The 15913-nt window shown below is 43.0% G+C and overlaps 1 protein-coding gene across 1 annotated transcript in view; it reads right to left on the minus strand.

Moving 5' to 3' along the window:
• Window positions 1–408: 408 nt before the first annotated feature.
• Window positions 409–15913, minus strand: part of MYO7B (myosin VIIB) — a gene marked incomplete at its 5' end in the record, with an annotated part of 28120 nt that continues 12615 nt past the window's right edge. The window contains 15 exons of the mRNA XM_009700029.1: window positions 409–492; window positions 1261–1380; window positions 2084–2167; window positions 2883–2999; window positions 3843–4028; window positions 4491–4597; window positions 5731–5818; window positions 6722–6835; window positions 6953–7058; window positions 10124–10279; window positions 12232–12385; window positions 12853–13010; window positions 13563–13690; window positions 14502–14683; window positions 15382–15551. Of these exons, the coding sequence (XP_009698331.1) occupies window positions 409–492; window positions 1261–1380; window positions 2084–2167; window positions 2883–2999; window positions 3843–4028; window positions 4491–4597; window positions 5731–5818; window positions 6722–6835; window positions 6953–7058; window positions 10124–10279; window positions 12232–12385; window positions 12853–13010; window positions 13563–13690; window positions 14502–14683; window positions 15382–15551 (1954 nt within the window). The remainder of the gene's footprint in view (window positions 493–1260; window positions 1381–2083; window positions 2168–2882; window positions 3000–3842; window positions 4029–4490; window positions 4598–5730; window positions 5819–6721; window positions 6836–6952; window positions 7059–10123; window positions 10280–12231; window positions 12386–12852; window positions 13011–13562; window positions 13691–14501; window positions 14684–15381; window positions 15552–15913) is intronic.

The raw sequence follows: 15913 nt of genomic DNA on the forward strand, positions 1-15913 counted from the left end.
GGTAAGAACATGTACAAGGGGACATTTTCTTTCCAAAAGGAGGACAACTGCTAATGTCTGTGTCTCTTTAAGAATGGAGGAGATTTAGAGTGTCAGAAGAGGTTCTTGTATTAGGGTTCCTCCGCCCCCCACCCCCATATTACATTAAAATCCAGCTAAACTTTCTCTAAATCCAAAATCTGAATGGAGTTCTTACACTACGTTGAAGACAGACAAGTGTTACAGATATGTGAAAGCACTTGCTCACTTGAGCTTCTCTTGTGGTAGTATTTCAGCAATACAGTTAATTCAGTGTGTGATCAGAAGACTGATCATCAGGATTAATATTTTTTTAAATGGCATTTCTTCTGGGAGATGAAATTACAGGTAGTTTGGCACAGATATAGGTCATGGGTTCTATTTCCACTCTCAGGCCGGGAGTTTCTTTTGCTTGTTTACAGCATTCATTAGCAGGCGTACATAGGATGTTAATAGGTCATCCATTTTGTAACCCTGTCAGAAAAGAAAAAAGTCCCAAGTCTCTCAAAGAGCTCCAGAAGCGAAAATAACTATCATTTCCTCCCTGTTTTATTTTCTTAGGTACTTCCCTGCATGGACTTCTCCTAAGAGCTGTCACTGTTCGGATAATTATTTATCTCTTCCTCCCTCTGCTCTTCCTCTTGTAGATTTACAAATTTTACAGAGCATAGCTCTACTGTCTCCTTGTCATTCATTCCATAGATTGACATCTTGTACTTAGGAATCCCAAGTTTTTCTGTGAGAGAAGTTAGCCCTTAAGTGTTTTTATGTTATCTTTACAAATTTACCTGTAAATATCAATACAGTGATGCTTGTCTCTGTGGACAATCTGAAACCAATTCTTAAAAAGGTGGTACCACTCGGTGAAAAAGTGTAAAGTCTTACAAGGATGGTGTTGCTGCATAGACGGATCAAACCATGGAAGACAAAAACCCTCTTACGTAGTTTTTTGGGTAAGTGCAGTCTTTTCTTAATGTCTCAGATAGATAGAATTTTGATGTATGGGAAGAACTTGGGAAATTACTATTTTTTCCTTGTCTCTGTGGCTTACATCTTTGCATCAGATGGCATTATATGGCAGTGAACCAGTTCTAAACTGCAGTTTTATAGACATAGCAGTGAATGCTTTTTGTACCTGCACTGGTTTTAACATCTGTTTTGGCACCATTGTTTTGTAGCAATTCTGGATGTAAAGGAAAAATTAGGAGTTTCTTGTGTATAAATTGACAAAACTCTTCTTACCAGAGATGTCTCACATAATATCCGGCTTCCTCGTACCAGGTTCCCTATTGTCATGTGAAAGTATGTGCTCCCACTGCTCCAATTGGAGATTTTATTGAAGGGGTAGACTGTTAAAATATCCTGTAAGGGGAAAACAAACTGAACTATAGAACATTTTTCAAACGAAAATGGGCTGTTAGGTAAGAAAACCTGTAGAGCCAGAGCATTCTTTTTCTTTCCTACTTCATTTATAAACATAGTGGATCAAGGTAGGTCTTGCTCCCAGACTAGTGGTATATTGTATTTTCACCAAGCAGGTGAGGCTTAATCACTGTAATGAGACTTCCTTTCATTATATATTGATCTTTGCCTTAGCATACTGCCATTATATTTACAATAATCTAAAACTTGCTGGATATTTCTTTTCTTATTAAAAGCAAATAGTGATATTCATAAATGCTTTTTCCTGGGAACTTGGAAAGACCAGGCTGTTTGGGTTAGAGAGCTGGTAACCACTGTTATTTGACCTGATCTTTAGACAGCTTGGGTTTCCTGCAAAGCATTTTTCTGAAGCAGGTTCCCTAGTGCACTCTCCACCCATCTGCCTGATCTTATCACTTTGCCCAGGTCCATTGTGATTACCACTTCTTCAGAGATGCTCTACACTGTTTCCTTTCCAGTGTAGAAACTGCAAAGTGATTTGAGGCAATAACATTTTCTTTGGTTTCACACAGAAAATTAATATCCTCTCATGCCATTCAGGGAGAAGGTCCTGTTGCTATCCCTAAATTAGCACAGTCAATTAATTCCTTCCTTAGAGAGACTCTTGAGAGGCAACTGTTACCTTTGTCTTCTGATGTATCAGTGAGACTCCTTGCTTGTTGATTGCAATCAACACAACCTCTGGGAAATTTGGCTCCGAGGTTTGCTATAAACAAGTAACAGAGCAAGATAAGCAGAAAATGAAGGAATGATCCATGTCAGGTGCATAGTGACCTTTAACAGTGTCCAGTGCTGCTTGGCCTCTTTACCAATTAAACACCGGAACATAAAGCTCTTCAATATTGTGTAACTGTTGCTAAGGATGACTTTTTTGGCCACATATTGATGACTTGAGCGACTGCTACATAAAAGCAGAATCAGGTCCGTTATTTCCTAGACTATTGATAATAGACTTAATGGTTGGTTGCAAACCAGTTAAGAGCCTACTGAGGAGAAATTAAAGGTAGCAAGTGGGAAATGATTCCTGGAGGTATCCACTGCAGAGTGAGAGGATTAGTACAGTTCTGTTCTGAGGGAAAAGTTCCCGGAGATATAAGATTTGGCAGCTTTTTGTTGTGGAGAACAATGACAGGACAATTAAATATCTATGTAACTAAAAGCCCCCTACTACAGCTGCTACATAGTTGTAATATTAGGTATTAGAACTGGAACAACAACATAGCCAGTAAATAACAGGCATAGTTCAGAATGGATAAAGAACCCATCTCCCCACTTTCAAGGAACTGAGTTTTCCTCAGTAGATGATGGGAATTCAGCTTTATAAGGTATTCTCACTTACCCTGGTATGGAATTATAGTCCGTGCTTATCCCCCCAGTGCTGGTCTACTACCAAAGCCATTCATACAGGCCTTTAAACCTACCTTCACCTCAAAGAAGGCTGATCCAAACGTTGGCCACCGGTGTATCATTTTCAAGAAGGCAATCTTGGCCTCATCCACAGTTTTTCCTTCATGTTTACTATATGCTGCAGTAATGCTCTGTTTAGAAAAAAGGATGCAATGCCTATTCAGTTGGAGACAGGCAGATTTCCAATGTCCAGCATTAGCACTAAAGACAGCATCAGATAATCACCAAGATCAGTCTTTTGGCCACAGCAACAGAAGCCTGTGAAAATGAAAATAGCCTACCATGCCATGGGGCAGGGTGGAGCCAGAACCTCCCTAGTGTTGCTTCCTAATGAGTTGGATAAAGGAAGTCCAGGAGCCCAATGGAATGGATTTCAGGGCAGAGGGGCAATATGGGATGAAACAAAATTCAGAAAGCCACTGTTCAACACCCAGAGACATGTATCACATTTTCTGCTGAAACATGTAGGGTGAATTTTCCCTCTGTATTTGAAATAGTGTCCTGTGTCTTCCTCAGTGGACTAAGTGATAAGTACCTGCTGAAACTTTCTTGCCTTTTGGTGGATAGAAGAGCCTTTTGCTATAAGTAGCATGTACATAGTGCAAGGTGACTGATTTGCTGGCCAAACTGTGAAATATTTAGAATGCATTTTAATTTTCTGTTTCTCTACAAGATCCCCAAATCCCCAGTCCAATCACTGACTTTCCTATCTCTCTGGGCACTGAAAATAGATTAGTATCTTCAAGAAAGATGCACATCTCAAATCAGTCGTCCAGGCCTGCAGATATCTTTCAGAGCTTTGGTAGAGAGGATGCAAAATCTGGATTGTAAGAGACAAAATGGCAACATCCAATAGCATCTCTCCATAATGCTTTCAAAGACCATCAGATCAAAAACATAGCGTGGCTTGATGTCTTTGTTCTCTCATAAAGCTCTGTGGAAGTAGTATGGTTAATGAAAGCTGATGTTCTTACCTTCTTCCACTCATCTGGTGAGATTGCTCGGAGCAGATTGTCTGGCACCAGCTCCTTCAGGATTTTAGGGATGGTTGCCAGCTGTGTGCGGTCATTGTTGAAGCGCACTTTATAAATCAGCCCTGCGAGCTGGACAGCTTCATCCTTGGAACACTTGTGGTAGCCTCTGAGGTACTTAGGCAACTCCTGGAAGAGAAGAGCTCTGGATTCAGACAGAATGGGCTGAAGCAAACACTGACTTGCCCATTCTAAATCTGTGAGGTCAGGATGTGAGTCTTGCCAAACACAGTCCAAGGACATCCCAAGGATTTTTGACTCCTGGAGGTTCTCTGGATGCTCTTGAAAGGTCTTTTCCAGCCCAAACCATTCTATGATTCTCCATACAATTACACAGCAAGATGAGCACCTCCAGGGAACATTTAGATAAGGGAGCTCCTAACATAAGCAATATAGCTAAGGTGTGAACACTGCGAGAAATAAATCTGCTCCTGAGGCTGAGCTGTGCCCTCCAGAGGCATTCCTCTGGAGGCTTTATAATGCAGGCCTTGGTGAGGGAGACAGTAATACTCCAGCTGGTTTACTTTCTCAGGAGTATTTCTTGGATCACATTGCCTGCCATTTATATCTATGCTTTAGGCAGCTGGTTACCTGGTGGTAATGAAAAATTGAATCAGCTTTCAGGTCCTTCCCGGGAGTTACATTCAGCCACAGCTTTCTCATGAAGTACACCTCATAAGCCACAGACATAGTAGCCCCTAAGGAAACAACATCTTGTTAGTATTCTCTGTATCACTGTAGAGTTCTGCAGTTTTTAAATGGCTTATGAATTTCTTCAGAAATGTAATTCTGGTTTTAATAGTAACAAACAAGATTACTAACAAAAAAGTACAAAAGGCCATTTTAGATGACTGAGAAGGTGATTAGTTATCTGTTCCTGGACACTGATCATTCAGCGATCTAAGGTGCAGGCTCTTCGGAGATGGAGGAAGAAGTTAAGGATGCCTGCAATACAAGTGTGTTTTATTTCTTGGTGCTCCTGACAGCTGCCTGCCAATGTGCACCTGAACTCTGTTACACTGATGCAGGTACATTCCCTGATGGCTGTGTTTACAGAAATTAATTGTGATTTAGTGCACCCACATCTTTATGCTGTGATTTTTCAGAGCTCCTAGCAGCTGCATCAGCTGCAGGGAAAAGAGGGAATTTAGAAGGTCTTAGATATGTAGATAGTACTTCAGGAAGTTGAACCTCAGCTGTCCTGAAATAAGCAGAGGTCAGGATAAATGAGTATGAAATTTGAGTAGAGTTTTGAGTTTCATGTAGATTTCAAAATGTATGTTATACATGGGAGTGAAGTGCAAAGAGTTGCTGTCATTAGTGTTACACTGTTTTATTCTAACAAGCATTCCCCTGGCAATACAACTTGTGCTCTGGTATCACCAGGTAATAATCTAGAGAACGATTTTCTAACAACCCAAGGAATGGGAGTGATGCTGTGTAAAGAGCCTAGTTACATGTGTTGGCTGATACCTGATCTGGCAATGCATGAGCCTTGGACTGTAAAGAGGATCAACCTATCTAACTTGTGTGCATCCAGATGTGTGTTTTGGATGCAATAGGCCAAAAAATCTTTGGTACCAATTTAAAATTTCTGGAGAGATCCCCCCACAAAGATGTTCCGGTGTTTCTGATAGCAAGTGCTTTGCGCATCAGGTCACTGGATCTTACTGCTGGTGCAGGCGGTAACCATGTATGTACAAACAAAAATGATATAGTAAGGCTCTGCCACACACTTCCCAAGATGGACTAAATCCTACTGGATAAATTTGCTGCTTCCCCAGTTCAACACAGCATCTCATCCAGCTTTTTGTCATGCTGACATTCTTACCATCTTTCACTGGTTTGTTCCTCCTGTTCCAGTCTGTCACCTGCCTTAGTGAGTCAAAGAAGTAGTCTGCTTCATTCTGACTGATCACCTGGAAGAGGCCAAGCAATGAAGCGGGGAAAGGAGGAATTAGCTGATCATATAAAATACTGCCTGTGCCAACATACCCAAGTATCAGGGTGAATTTTCTTTCCCTGTCTACAGTGAGAGAGCACAATTAGGGCAGGAAAGACAGAGACAAGGGGAAAGAAGTAGAGAAATAGGAGGAGGAAGGCTCAAATGTTTTACATTTCATATGAGGATTTTTATTGCATCTTCTGTTGCTTTTTTCTTTCCAACCTGCTTATTGAAGTCAAGCTGAAGATGCCTACCTTATTCTTAGCCATCACCTCTTTGTAAAATATTGGCACATACAGGATTCTTCTTTTCAGGACCACAGCACATCAGAAACTCCCTGTGCTTGGACTCAGTGATGCTTTTGCCTTGATGACAGTTCCAGAGAGAAGGGACTTCTCAGCAAGGCAGCCAACCCAAGCTTCAGATCAGGCAAGGCACGCTTCTGAGAAACTAGAAAGCACTGAACTGGTGCTGGTCAGCCACTGCTCTCCCTAACACTAGTGCGTACCATACATGTGCAGCACATCTCCTGGCCAAAGCCTTGAGTGGAAAAAGGCTGAATCCAGCAGTGTGCAACATGCAATTTGCTGCCATCCCAGCAGCTGCAAGAAAGCCCACATCTTCTCTGCTTTTAGTACCGCCTGTGTACCGGTAGACTGATAGAAACTCTGCATCTCCATCCAGCCCCTTTCAAGAGACTCAAAATAATTGTCAGGTGCTATAAGTTCAAGTCCAGGTTATATCCCCTCAGTAAGACAGAAGCCGTTAATGACCTGCTCTTTTGCTTGGCTTCATGTATGGTTGTTTAGGTGGTCTGGTAAATAAATAAGAGAGGAGAGGGGAGTCTGGCTACCCTGCCATAGTCGAGAAGAGTTACCTTGTCTGCAATCTTCACAAAGAGGCTGAAACCCTCCCAGGAGCTGAGCTGCAATTTGGAAGCGATGTTCTGACACAGAGTCCGGATTTTGGTGTTCGTTCCCACATGAAATGTCTATGAGATAACAAGACTCTTGTTACACAGAGCAGAGGAAGAAATGAGAACACTGAATGTCTTGAAACATGCTCCTGCATGAACACATCAAGGCTGGGAAAACAAGTAAGTTCTCACCTGTTCTGTTTCATTGGGGAAGTAAATCTTGTGTGAGATCTTAGTGTTGTTCTGTAAGATGGCCTCAACCTCCACAGGATGAGGTGCCCACTTCCTGGAGCCACTCCTGGAAAATGCCACCACCATCATAAGAGAGATCAGTGCTGGATGTTTAATCTTTAAGGGGCTGAATGACAGTATTCCATCTGAACAACAGATTCCATGCAAAATGCTAGTACTGTGCGATAGGACAGGCTGCAATGGACATTCACCCCATAGCAAATTCAGCGAGAAACTGAGGGTCTCATTAGCATGTACATTGAAAGTCTGTTCTACTCTGCAAGGAGGTTGCAGGAATAAGGTACCTTCCTAGCCAGTACCATTACCCCTTCTATGTATTCTGCAACATTTTTCCTTACTGTTACCGAAGTGTGAATATAGTGGCCACAAGGAGAAATATATTTTATTTTAATTCTTGCATCAGCAAAAAGATATGCGTTCAGATGCAAAATGAGTTACAGCTCAGGAGGCAAGTACCAGAAAAGTTTGGAGGGCCGCTAAAAGCATTACATTTTATATAAGAGTTGGCATGTAATCACTGACTCAAGACGCGCTTAAGCTGTGCAATCCCGGTTTTTTGAAATTGCACCTCAGAGCAGGGCTGCCTTTTAAAGCAAAGGAAATGGCCCTGAAGTCTGAGTCATGCAAAAAACTTGATACAGTTAAAGTGAGGACAAATCTAGCACATTACCTTCTGGGGCTGGTATATTCCTGCCCTCAGTGGCACAGAGCAGGCTGTTTGGAGACTTTGTACACCGTAGCTTATGGGCCAAACTCCTCTCTCACACTAGGCCAATCTCTCAGGAAGAGAGCTTAGTCTGGCATCCAGCTTTGGTTTTGTGGATTGGAAAACTATTTTTTTTCATTAAATAAATGGAATAAATAAATTAAAGCAGTTCCACTTGGTGAAGGAAAACCTGACTGTAACCAAGTTGAACAGCATGTGCTTTTCTGCTGTGCAGGCACTGTAAGGAGTGTGGACCTGTCCTACTCGGTCATCTCTTCCTGGGCTTGCAGCAGAGGGAGGCCATAGGAGACCAAGGAAGTGCAGCAGCTTGGCTGGAGGCACAGGGACATCTCTCCTTGCAGCCTCAGCTAGGAATTCGTTGCCAAGGCAAGATCTGCTTAACACCCATCTGGGTGCTCACTGGTTCCCTGGCCAAGAGTCTGGGGATGAAGCTGTGAAGCTGTTTATGGAGGAAAAGGTGTACCCAAGGGCTCAGTTGGCTTCCGCTCCAGGCCTGGGCCTCTTCTCCCAGGCAACTAGTGATGGGACAAGAGGGCATAGTCTGAAACTGCACCAGGGGAAGTTCAGGCTAGAAATGAGGAGGCATTTCTTCCCAGAAAGGGTCGTTAGGCATTGGAATGGGCTGTCCAGGGAGGTGGTGGAGTCCCCATCCCTGGAGGTGTTTACTGGATGTGGCACTTAGTGCCATGGTCTAGCTGACATGATGGTGTTAGGACAAAGGTTGGACTCGATGATCCCAGAGGTCTCTTCCAACCAAATCGATTCTGTGATTCTGTATTGTAGGTCAGTCCTTTGAGCTGCCTGTTCTCCCCTTTCCAAAGAAAGCGGGTTACTTACAGGGAGAAGTTGGACTAGATGATCGTTGTAGGTCCCTTCTGACCGAAATATTCTCTTCTATTCTATTAAGAGCAGGTGCAGGTTTAATCTTAGGAAAAGAAATGCTCATACCAAACATTTGTCTTTGTTCCTTTTCCCATCCCCCAGGCTCCAGATCTAGGGCAGTTTAGCAGATAGAATTCTCCTCCCAAACAGCTCGTTCTGCTTTTCTGTCCCTGTTACCCTGCTCTAAAGAAGTTCTATACAGCTCTGCAGGGCTTAGAGCATGAATAGCACATAATATAGAGAGGCAGGAAATTTTCAGTCTTCTCTGTAGAAAAAAATGAATAGCATTCCTCGCCATGCATTTTTCAGGCACTTCAGATGCAAGTTCAGTGTGCAGTGACATTTCCCTAGCACTGCCAAAACCCATCCACTGCATGGGAGGCAGCCACTGTGTTAGCATTCCCCATGAGCCTGACTCACAGGGCTCACAGATCAAATGCAGGGCCCAGCCTAAGAGAAAGGGGAGGATGGAGGAGCTGGAGCAAGAAATCATTGGGCAGCTTCTTTACTGAAGAGGTCTGTGGCAGGCAGGTGGTAACTTACAGCAGCATCAAAAGGGAGAAGGCTGTGGTTAACCTTGATGCCAAAGCACTGTTCTCAGAATGTCAAGGTGAGTAATTCTAGTGCCTGGAGTAATCTAGGGAAACCTTCCCCCTACAGTTCAGTTGCTCCTTCCTGTAATCCTGGTAGCCCTTCCCTTCTCTCTGGTTGTGTCATGTTCATTATACCAACAAGTAATTCAGAAGCTCAGGAAGCACTGTGGTGGTTTGGAGGCCTTGTTGCTTCAACCCTCACCAGGATTGGAGTAATGCCTAGCAGACTGAGAAGTGCCTTGCTGTGAGCAGCCATGTAAGTGTCAGGGCTTTGCTCATTTGGCTTTCTTCAAATAATAGGAATTGATTGTGTTGATCGGCTCTTCCCAGCGTGGATCTGCTTTCCTTCACCATCAGAAAACCAACAGAGCCACATTAGCACTCTGCAGATGTCAGTGACTTTAGTGGTACCACCCCACTATGAGTAAAACCTGGTATTTTTAGCTGCACATGTGCAGCTCTGTGCTACTGAGATTCAACAAACTCAAGACATGTAAGAGGGACAAGGACATGCTGCCTCACCAAAGGAAAGCAAGGTCAGGACCTCATCAATGACAATGCAGGCTTTCATTTCAAGCTGCATGCCCTTTAGGATGTTTGAAATACCCATCTCTGGGAGTCAAACGAGTATGTGTTATGTTAAGTGATTAACTTAATTAACTCTGGGATTTAAGTGATTATGAACTTTTTAAAATGTTGCTAACTGTGAAAGAAAAAAGTGAAACTCTGACACAGATCTCTCTTAGCGGTTCAAAGTCTGTTATAGAATTAAAAATAATGATCACTAAAAAAAAAGGATGTAAAGAGAGAAAGGAAACTAAGAGTCTCGATATTTTAGCCCATATGCTTTTTGGTGCCTGATTCATTATTTTTGAACACTTTGAGCTGGCTGTATGCCAGATCATTTACCTCATCACTGTCTGAATCCTCCGACTGCACTCCAGGGCCAGTGTTTCTTTCTGACGTGTCTCCATGAACTTCTGGGCATGTTTCAGCAGTGACTTGCTGGGTGGAAACAGGCCAGTGCAGAGCCAAAGGAGCTGCCAACCCCTGGTCACGCTGTACCTGTGAACACAAAGCAAACGGTTCTGCTATAGCCACATATAATTCCTTGTCTGACCACACACCAGCTACAGGGAAAAGAAACACACTCCCATTATGGTATGTTGTGCCATTCAGCAGAGAGCTGCAAATCAACAGAGCCTTCACATAGGAACTGGCAGCCGTTTTCTGTGCAACAACCACAGCCCATATGTGAAGACAATGCTAAATCCTGGCTGATAAATATTCATGACAGTTGCAAATCTCATGAATAAAATATAAGTTCTAGTTTAACAGTCATCTTGGCAGCAGTGACCCTGATGCCATCCTCTTGGAAAGCCACTGTCAGTTTGCTGTTCAAGCTCACATGTATTTGGATTGTGCTTTAGCAGCTGTTTGTATTCACCTGCCCTCTGTGCTAGCCAGCTTTGTTCAGGGCACAAGCACTTTGCATGCAATTGGCTTTCCCTTCCACGTGCTCCTGCTCTGAAAAATGAGCATGTAGATGGCATTGTGTAATGAGGTAGTTACAGTTCTTAAACACTCCAGATGAAATTTGTACAATTTTTAGGCGGAAAGCCAGTTCTTCCAGCCTCTGGACCTGCAAAATCTGCCAGTAGAAGCTCTTTTGGCATCTCAGCCTCACCACAAGACTCTCCAGCGAGGAGGTGATCAGTCATTCTACCTTCAAAGCCAGGAGCAGAACACACTTCAGGGAGTGAACTGAAACGCTAAATGGTGTGAAGTGGTTTTGGTTGGGAAAGTCAGCAGGTCTGCCTCTGAATGAGCATGAGACTTTCCTGAATAACGAGGTCCTGGCTTTATTCCCATTTACTTTTCTAATTTTGCAGATGAAGACACACTATTTTAATCCCATTTATACTGTATAGATCAGTGGTGTTTGTGTCTATGTGAGAGCAGGGCATGGTCCACAGCGCAGTACCCTGGGAAGAATGAAAGATTTGTTGCTCTGGCTGTTCTAATGAAAATATATGGAAATAGCCATCTTTCAAGCACTGTTTTTTTCCACATCAGTGATTCCTCTCAAAACAGTGAATGACCCACAGGACTAAATTGGTAGAGTGCATGAGGCATGGCACTGGCACCATGGTTACGGACTATGTGTTAAATAGCCTGTAAGATTTACTGCATGCAAGGAAATTTAGCATTTAATAGTTACACACATGGTAAAAGTTCCACTAAGTTTAATATTTATGGAAGAGTAAGAAAGAAAATAAACAAATAGGAGATCTTTCTTTAACTTTTGCAGTGACACAATGCAACTAGAAACAGACAAACAGTTTTGTTAATAATTTGTAGTATTTTAAGTTTCTTTTTGCAATTCAGTTCCCCTGGAAGTAGGTAAAATTATCATTTTATGAGTGGTGAAAACACCAGCCTGTTTCCAAGTCTTAGGTATGGGCAGGGGCCCATGTAACCAATCTGTTCTGTAAGGCAGTTGTGTAACCTAATTAATATAACTACACAAAATTATTCGCTGGTGGTAAAAGATCTAGTGTGAATTATGTACTTATAGAAGGGAAATACTGTCATTGGGAAACTTAAAACAAACGGAGGGCTGGCAAGCCAGTCACTGAAAGCATGCAAGAACTCTATGCAATGCCGTATTTTCTCCACAGACTGCCTTGGGAGTAAGAGGGCTTCAGTAACACCTTGCCCGCCTCACACTGTGCTGCACAGAGATGAGCACTGAATGCTGATGGGGACAAAGCAGCAGCTCAAAGGAGTTGAGTAATGGTCCTGCTCTGTGGCCTCTCACTGACAGTCAGTGGTCCTGAGTGCTCCACAAAGGTGAGCCCCACAACACTGCCTGGAAAAAGGGGGAAGGGAAGGTCTCACTCCAACATTTGGCCCTTTGCCCCCACCCCATCACAAGTGTAGCAGGGGTTCCTGGTCACCACCTGCACTTCAGCCCTGGCTCTGCAGAAGCAGGGTGTTTGCACCCAGGTAAGTACCTGTTTCTGTTCTCAGTCAGTTGCTTCATAATCTGACAGTAAATCTCATCCCGCAGGACCTCCTCCTGGATAGCTGCTACAAATATCTGGTCAGTGACTTCCACAGAGGAGTATGCCTGTTTTGAGGGATAGTCTCCCATGAATTTCATGATAGGTGAATGTGCTGTTAAGGACAAAAGCAGGCTAATTTTGGAAGGTAAGTGGGAAGTCTCGCCTGGATCCTAACATGTTAGTGACTCTGTTGATGTCCAAGTGGCAAATACTGGGAGGAAGGTATGGAACATATTCCTTGACTGTCTCCTACCCCCTTTCCCTGTGCAGCAGTCACTGCATGGCTGTGATTTGGAATATATTAGCTGAGCACGTGCAGTAAATCTCACTTACTCTTAAAGCCACATTCTCCGTTAAGTGAGCCATCAGGAGTTGTGGAGCTTTGGGAGGGAATAGGAACCTTTCCTCTGTAGACAAGGCAAACAGAGTTGATACCCCCCGCTGTGATGTAAATGTGTCCCCTGTAATGTGGATGTGATATTATCTCAAAGGAGTTGAGTTTAGTCGAGGTAGCTAGCTCTTCCTTTCCCTGAGTATTCTCAGGTCCCAAAGAGAAAAGTGAAAGGATATCAATGAAGGCCTGACAAGCCAAATCCCGAAGATCAGGGTCTGTGCATGCTGTCTTCAGCAAGGGCAGTTTCAGGGGCTCCTTAGAGTGTGCCCACAGTTGACTGCGCCTGCGAGATTTCTGGAGAACAGCTTTGCTGATGGATTCCTTCTCAGGAGTCCTGAATGAAGACAAGTGCAGGCAATACAAAATTACTGGATCAGTATTGCTATGAACACAGGAGGTCAGTATCACAAAGACTTATCTCTAAGTGTGTTCTTTCCCAAGGCAGTGATCTCATATCTCCTTTGATTATGCAGGTCAACAAGAACAGGAAAATGTAGTTTCTTGTAGATCTGGAAGGGAGAAGGCTTGCAAAAAGAAGAGAGGTTTTAGAAGACTAATTTTTCCCTTAGTCTCCAAGGCCTGAGATGTTGTGTATCCTCACCAGCTGGTAAGTGCTGAAGAAGGGAGGAGAAGTAAGAATAGGGCCTGCTGGAAAGAAATAAGTCCAGCTGGGGTTCTTCTGCCCTTCCCTTTGCATTTCTGCAGACAAAAGATACAAGTAGGCCATCTGCCAGAATCTCTACACGTCCAAAGTCACACTTAATTACAGGGAACAAGGAGAAGAAACTCAATCAGAAATGGGAGATGCCATTACATCCTAGGCTTTAAGGATCACTGAAGAATAACAAGAACTCTCCCAGGGAGTACACTACACAGAAGGCTTCACCTGAAGTGTTCATAGGAGAACTCCTCCAGAGTGTAAGGCTTCACTTTGAGATCCTCTTCATCAGGTTCATCCATGTAGGAGTTCTGTGAAGCTGTCCTCCTCTGGTCTGGAGACATCATCAGCAAACTCTGGAGTGACACAGCCACATAGAGATGTCATATGGACACAGTCTCTGCACAGATTGTCAGGTGTTACTCAGCATATATGCGCAGATGGTGTATACTAAACTTGAGTACTCTGTGGTGCAGGAGACCTTCTGTCCCCTAAGCAGCATCTTCAGAGACTCAAGAAAGACTTGGGAATAGTGGACTCGAGGAAGTAATTTCCATAGATCCAACAGCAGTGGCCATCAAAATGTATGTGATTATCTGAAGCACAAACACTTGTAAAAAAATGCACCTGCTTATCACTAGTGTATTTTTCCCCAACTTTTTCACCTTTTTACTTGTTAGCACAGTATCCAATACACTGCATCTCCAAAACTGAAGACAAAATTGTTAGCGAACAGTGATCACCGGGAAACTTTGACTCCCGCAAAGACCATATTCTTTTAAAGTAACCAGCTGCACTTAGAGCTTCGCTTGAGATATAATGTATGATCACCAGTCAAACCCAGTGTGACTGCAGGAAAATTCGACTGCACACCCATTTTCATTAATTGCTACCAGTTCCAGACACTGAAATCCCTAATGGTGAACGGACCGTTTTTTTTTTAAGACATTGCTTTTGTGTAACTGCAGTCTTCTCCTTAGAGTTTGGGCTAGGGTTAGTTTTGTTTTCAGACAGGAACTAATGAAATGCTTTGCTTCAGTGGGAGGTATAGAATTTGTCTGACTTAGGAGGAACAATTAACTTCCAGTTATAAATTTAATCATATTTAGCACTGTTATTATCATTTATCTTCCAGTCTCTTCAAAGAGAGTGCTCAGTTTTTCTTACCAGCACTTGACTAGACGGTTTTGTGAGAGAAGGAATGATGTAGATCTCTTCCAAAAATACATTCCCTGTTTTGCCTGTCCTCTCGTTCTGGGCACAGATCCACCCAGAGTTTGCATCCAGCCTTTTGTCTTCAGTGAAGATTAGCAAGTCTCCCTTCTTGAAGGACAGGATGGCAGGGTCTTCTGGAAAACAGAATAAGGGAGTACTGTTCAGCTTTGACAGTCCAAGAAAATGCAAAGGGATTGCAATGTGAAAGACAAGGGAATTGTATTTTGAAGGCCTGAACTCAATTAGCAATAGAAAGTGATTTGTGTAAATACAGCTCATTATCCAGTACCAGTTCCTAGAAATCACTTAAATTTCCTGCAGCAGCCTGATTTTGATCCACTGAGAGCAATGGCAAAACTCCATTTGATTCAAATGGATGCTGACTTTGTGTCTAGAACTGGCAGCAAAACACAGAAAGAAACTCCATAGTTGTAAGTAGGTGAAGTTAATGTTTACATTAACTTAAATGTTTACATTTAATCCTCTTGTCTGTTCCAGCCAATTGTATTTCACAGAAAATTGCAGTTTACCACCTCTGTGAAGTTTTTCTGGAAAGTATTTCCAGGGAGCCCAGATCCAACTTCCTACTATAAGCAGGTTGAGTTGTTGGACACTGTACTATCTAAATAAAGTATGCAAAGAAGTAGAAGGAGAAAGGAAAGGTAATTTGTATGCAAAGGTATTGAATCACATTGCCTTATGCTCTGTATTGCTGTGCTGATCACTATGCAAACGGACTCTTGCAGTTCTCTCTCTTCTCTTTGAGCTCTTTCAGGCAAGTGCTATGGGTTCCCTCAAGATTTCTTCCCTGTAGAAAAGTTAGAGGACTTACCTTGGGATTTTTTCTCATGCATTGCCACAGCGAATCGTGATCTCTTCTTCAGTCCTTCCAGGAACATGACCACCAGTTCGGCAATGACAACGCTATTTACAGATGTCAGGACAAACTCCTCGGCACGAAGTGTGATGAGAGTGCAACTCTGTCCAAATGACTTCACTGCCCTATGTATTATTGAACAGTTTGTTACCAGAGCATCTGAAAAATGTACAGATCCATCTGTAGTCACAGCCAAGGCACAAACAACTCCCTTACAGTGAGTATTGGTAGTTCTTAATTTGCCTTCTCCTGAGTTGGTAGGTGTGAAGGACTGAAGTGGTTCAGGTTCACTCTGAACTCCACCAAATTTAGTACAGAAGTGCTTTGTATAGACAAAAGAACACTCTTATTTTGGAGTAACTGGGCAACTAATTAAATCTATGACAGTCCTCACAGAGGTGTTTTTTGTGTATGTAAGACTCTGTTCTCTGAGTGATCTGATGCAAGGATGTGTGCCCTGAGCAAGCCAATGGTTACCCTCTTTCCC

The sequence above is a fragment of the Cariama cristata genome, unplaced genomic scaffold (genome assembly GCF_000690535.1).
Source record: "Cariama cristata isolate BGI_N322 unplaced genomic scaffold, ASM69053v1 scaffold18255, whole genome shotgun sequence".
NCBI classification, from domain to species: Eukaryota; Metazoa; Chordata; class Aves; order Cariamiformes; family Cariamidae; genus Cariama; species Cariama cristata.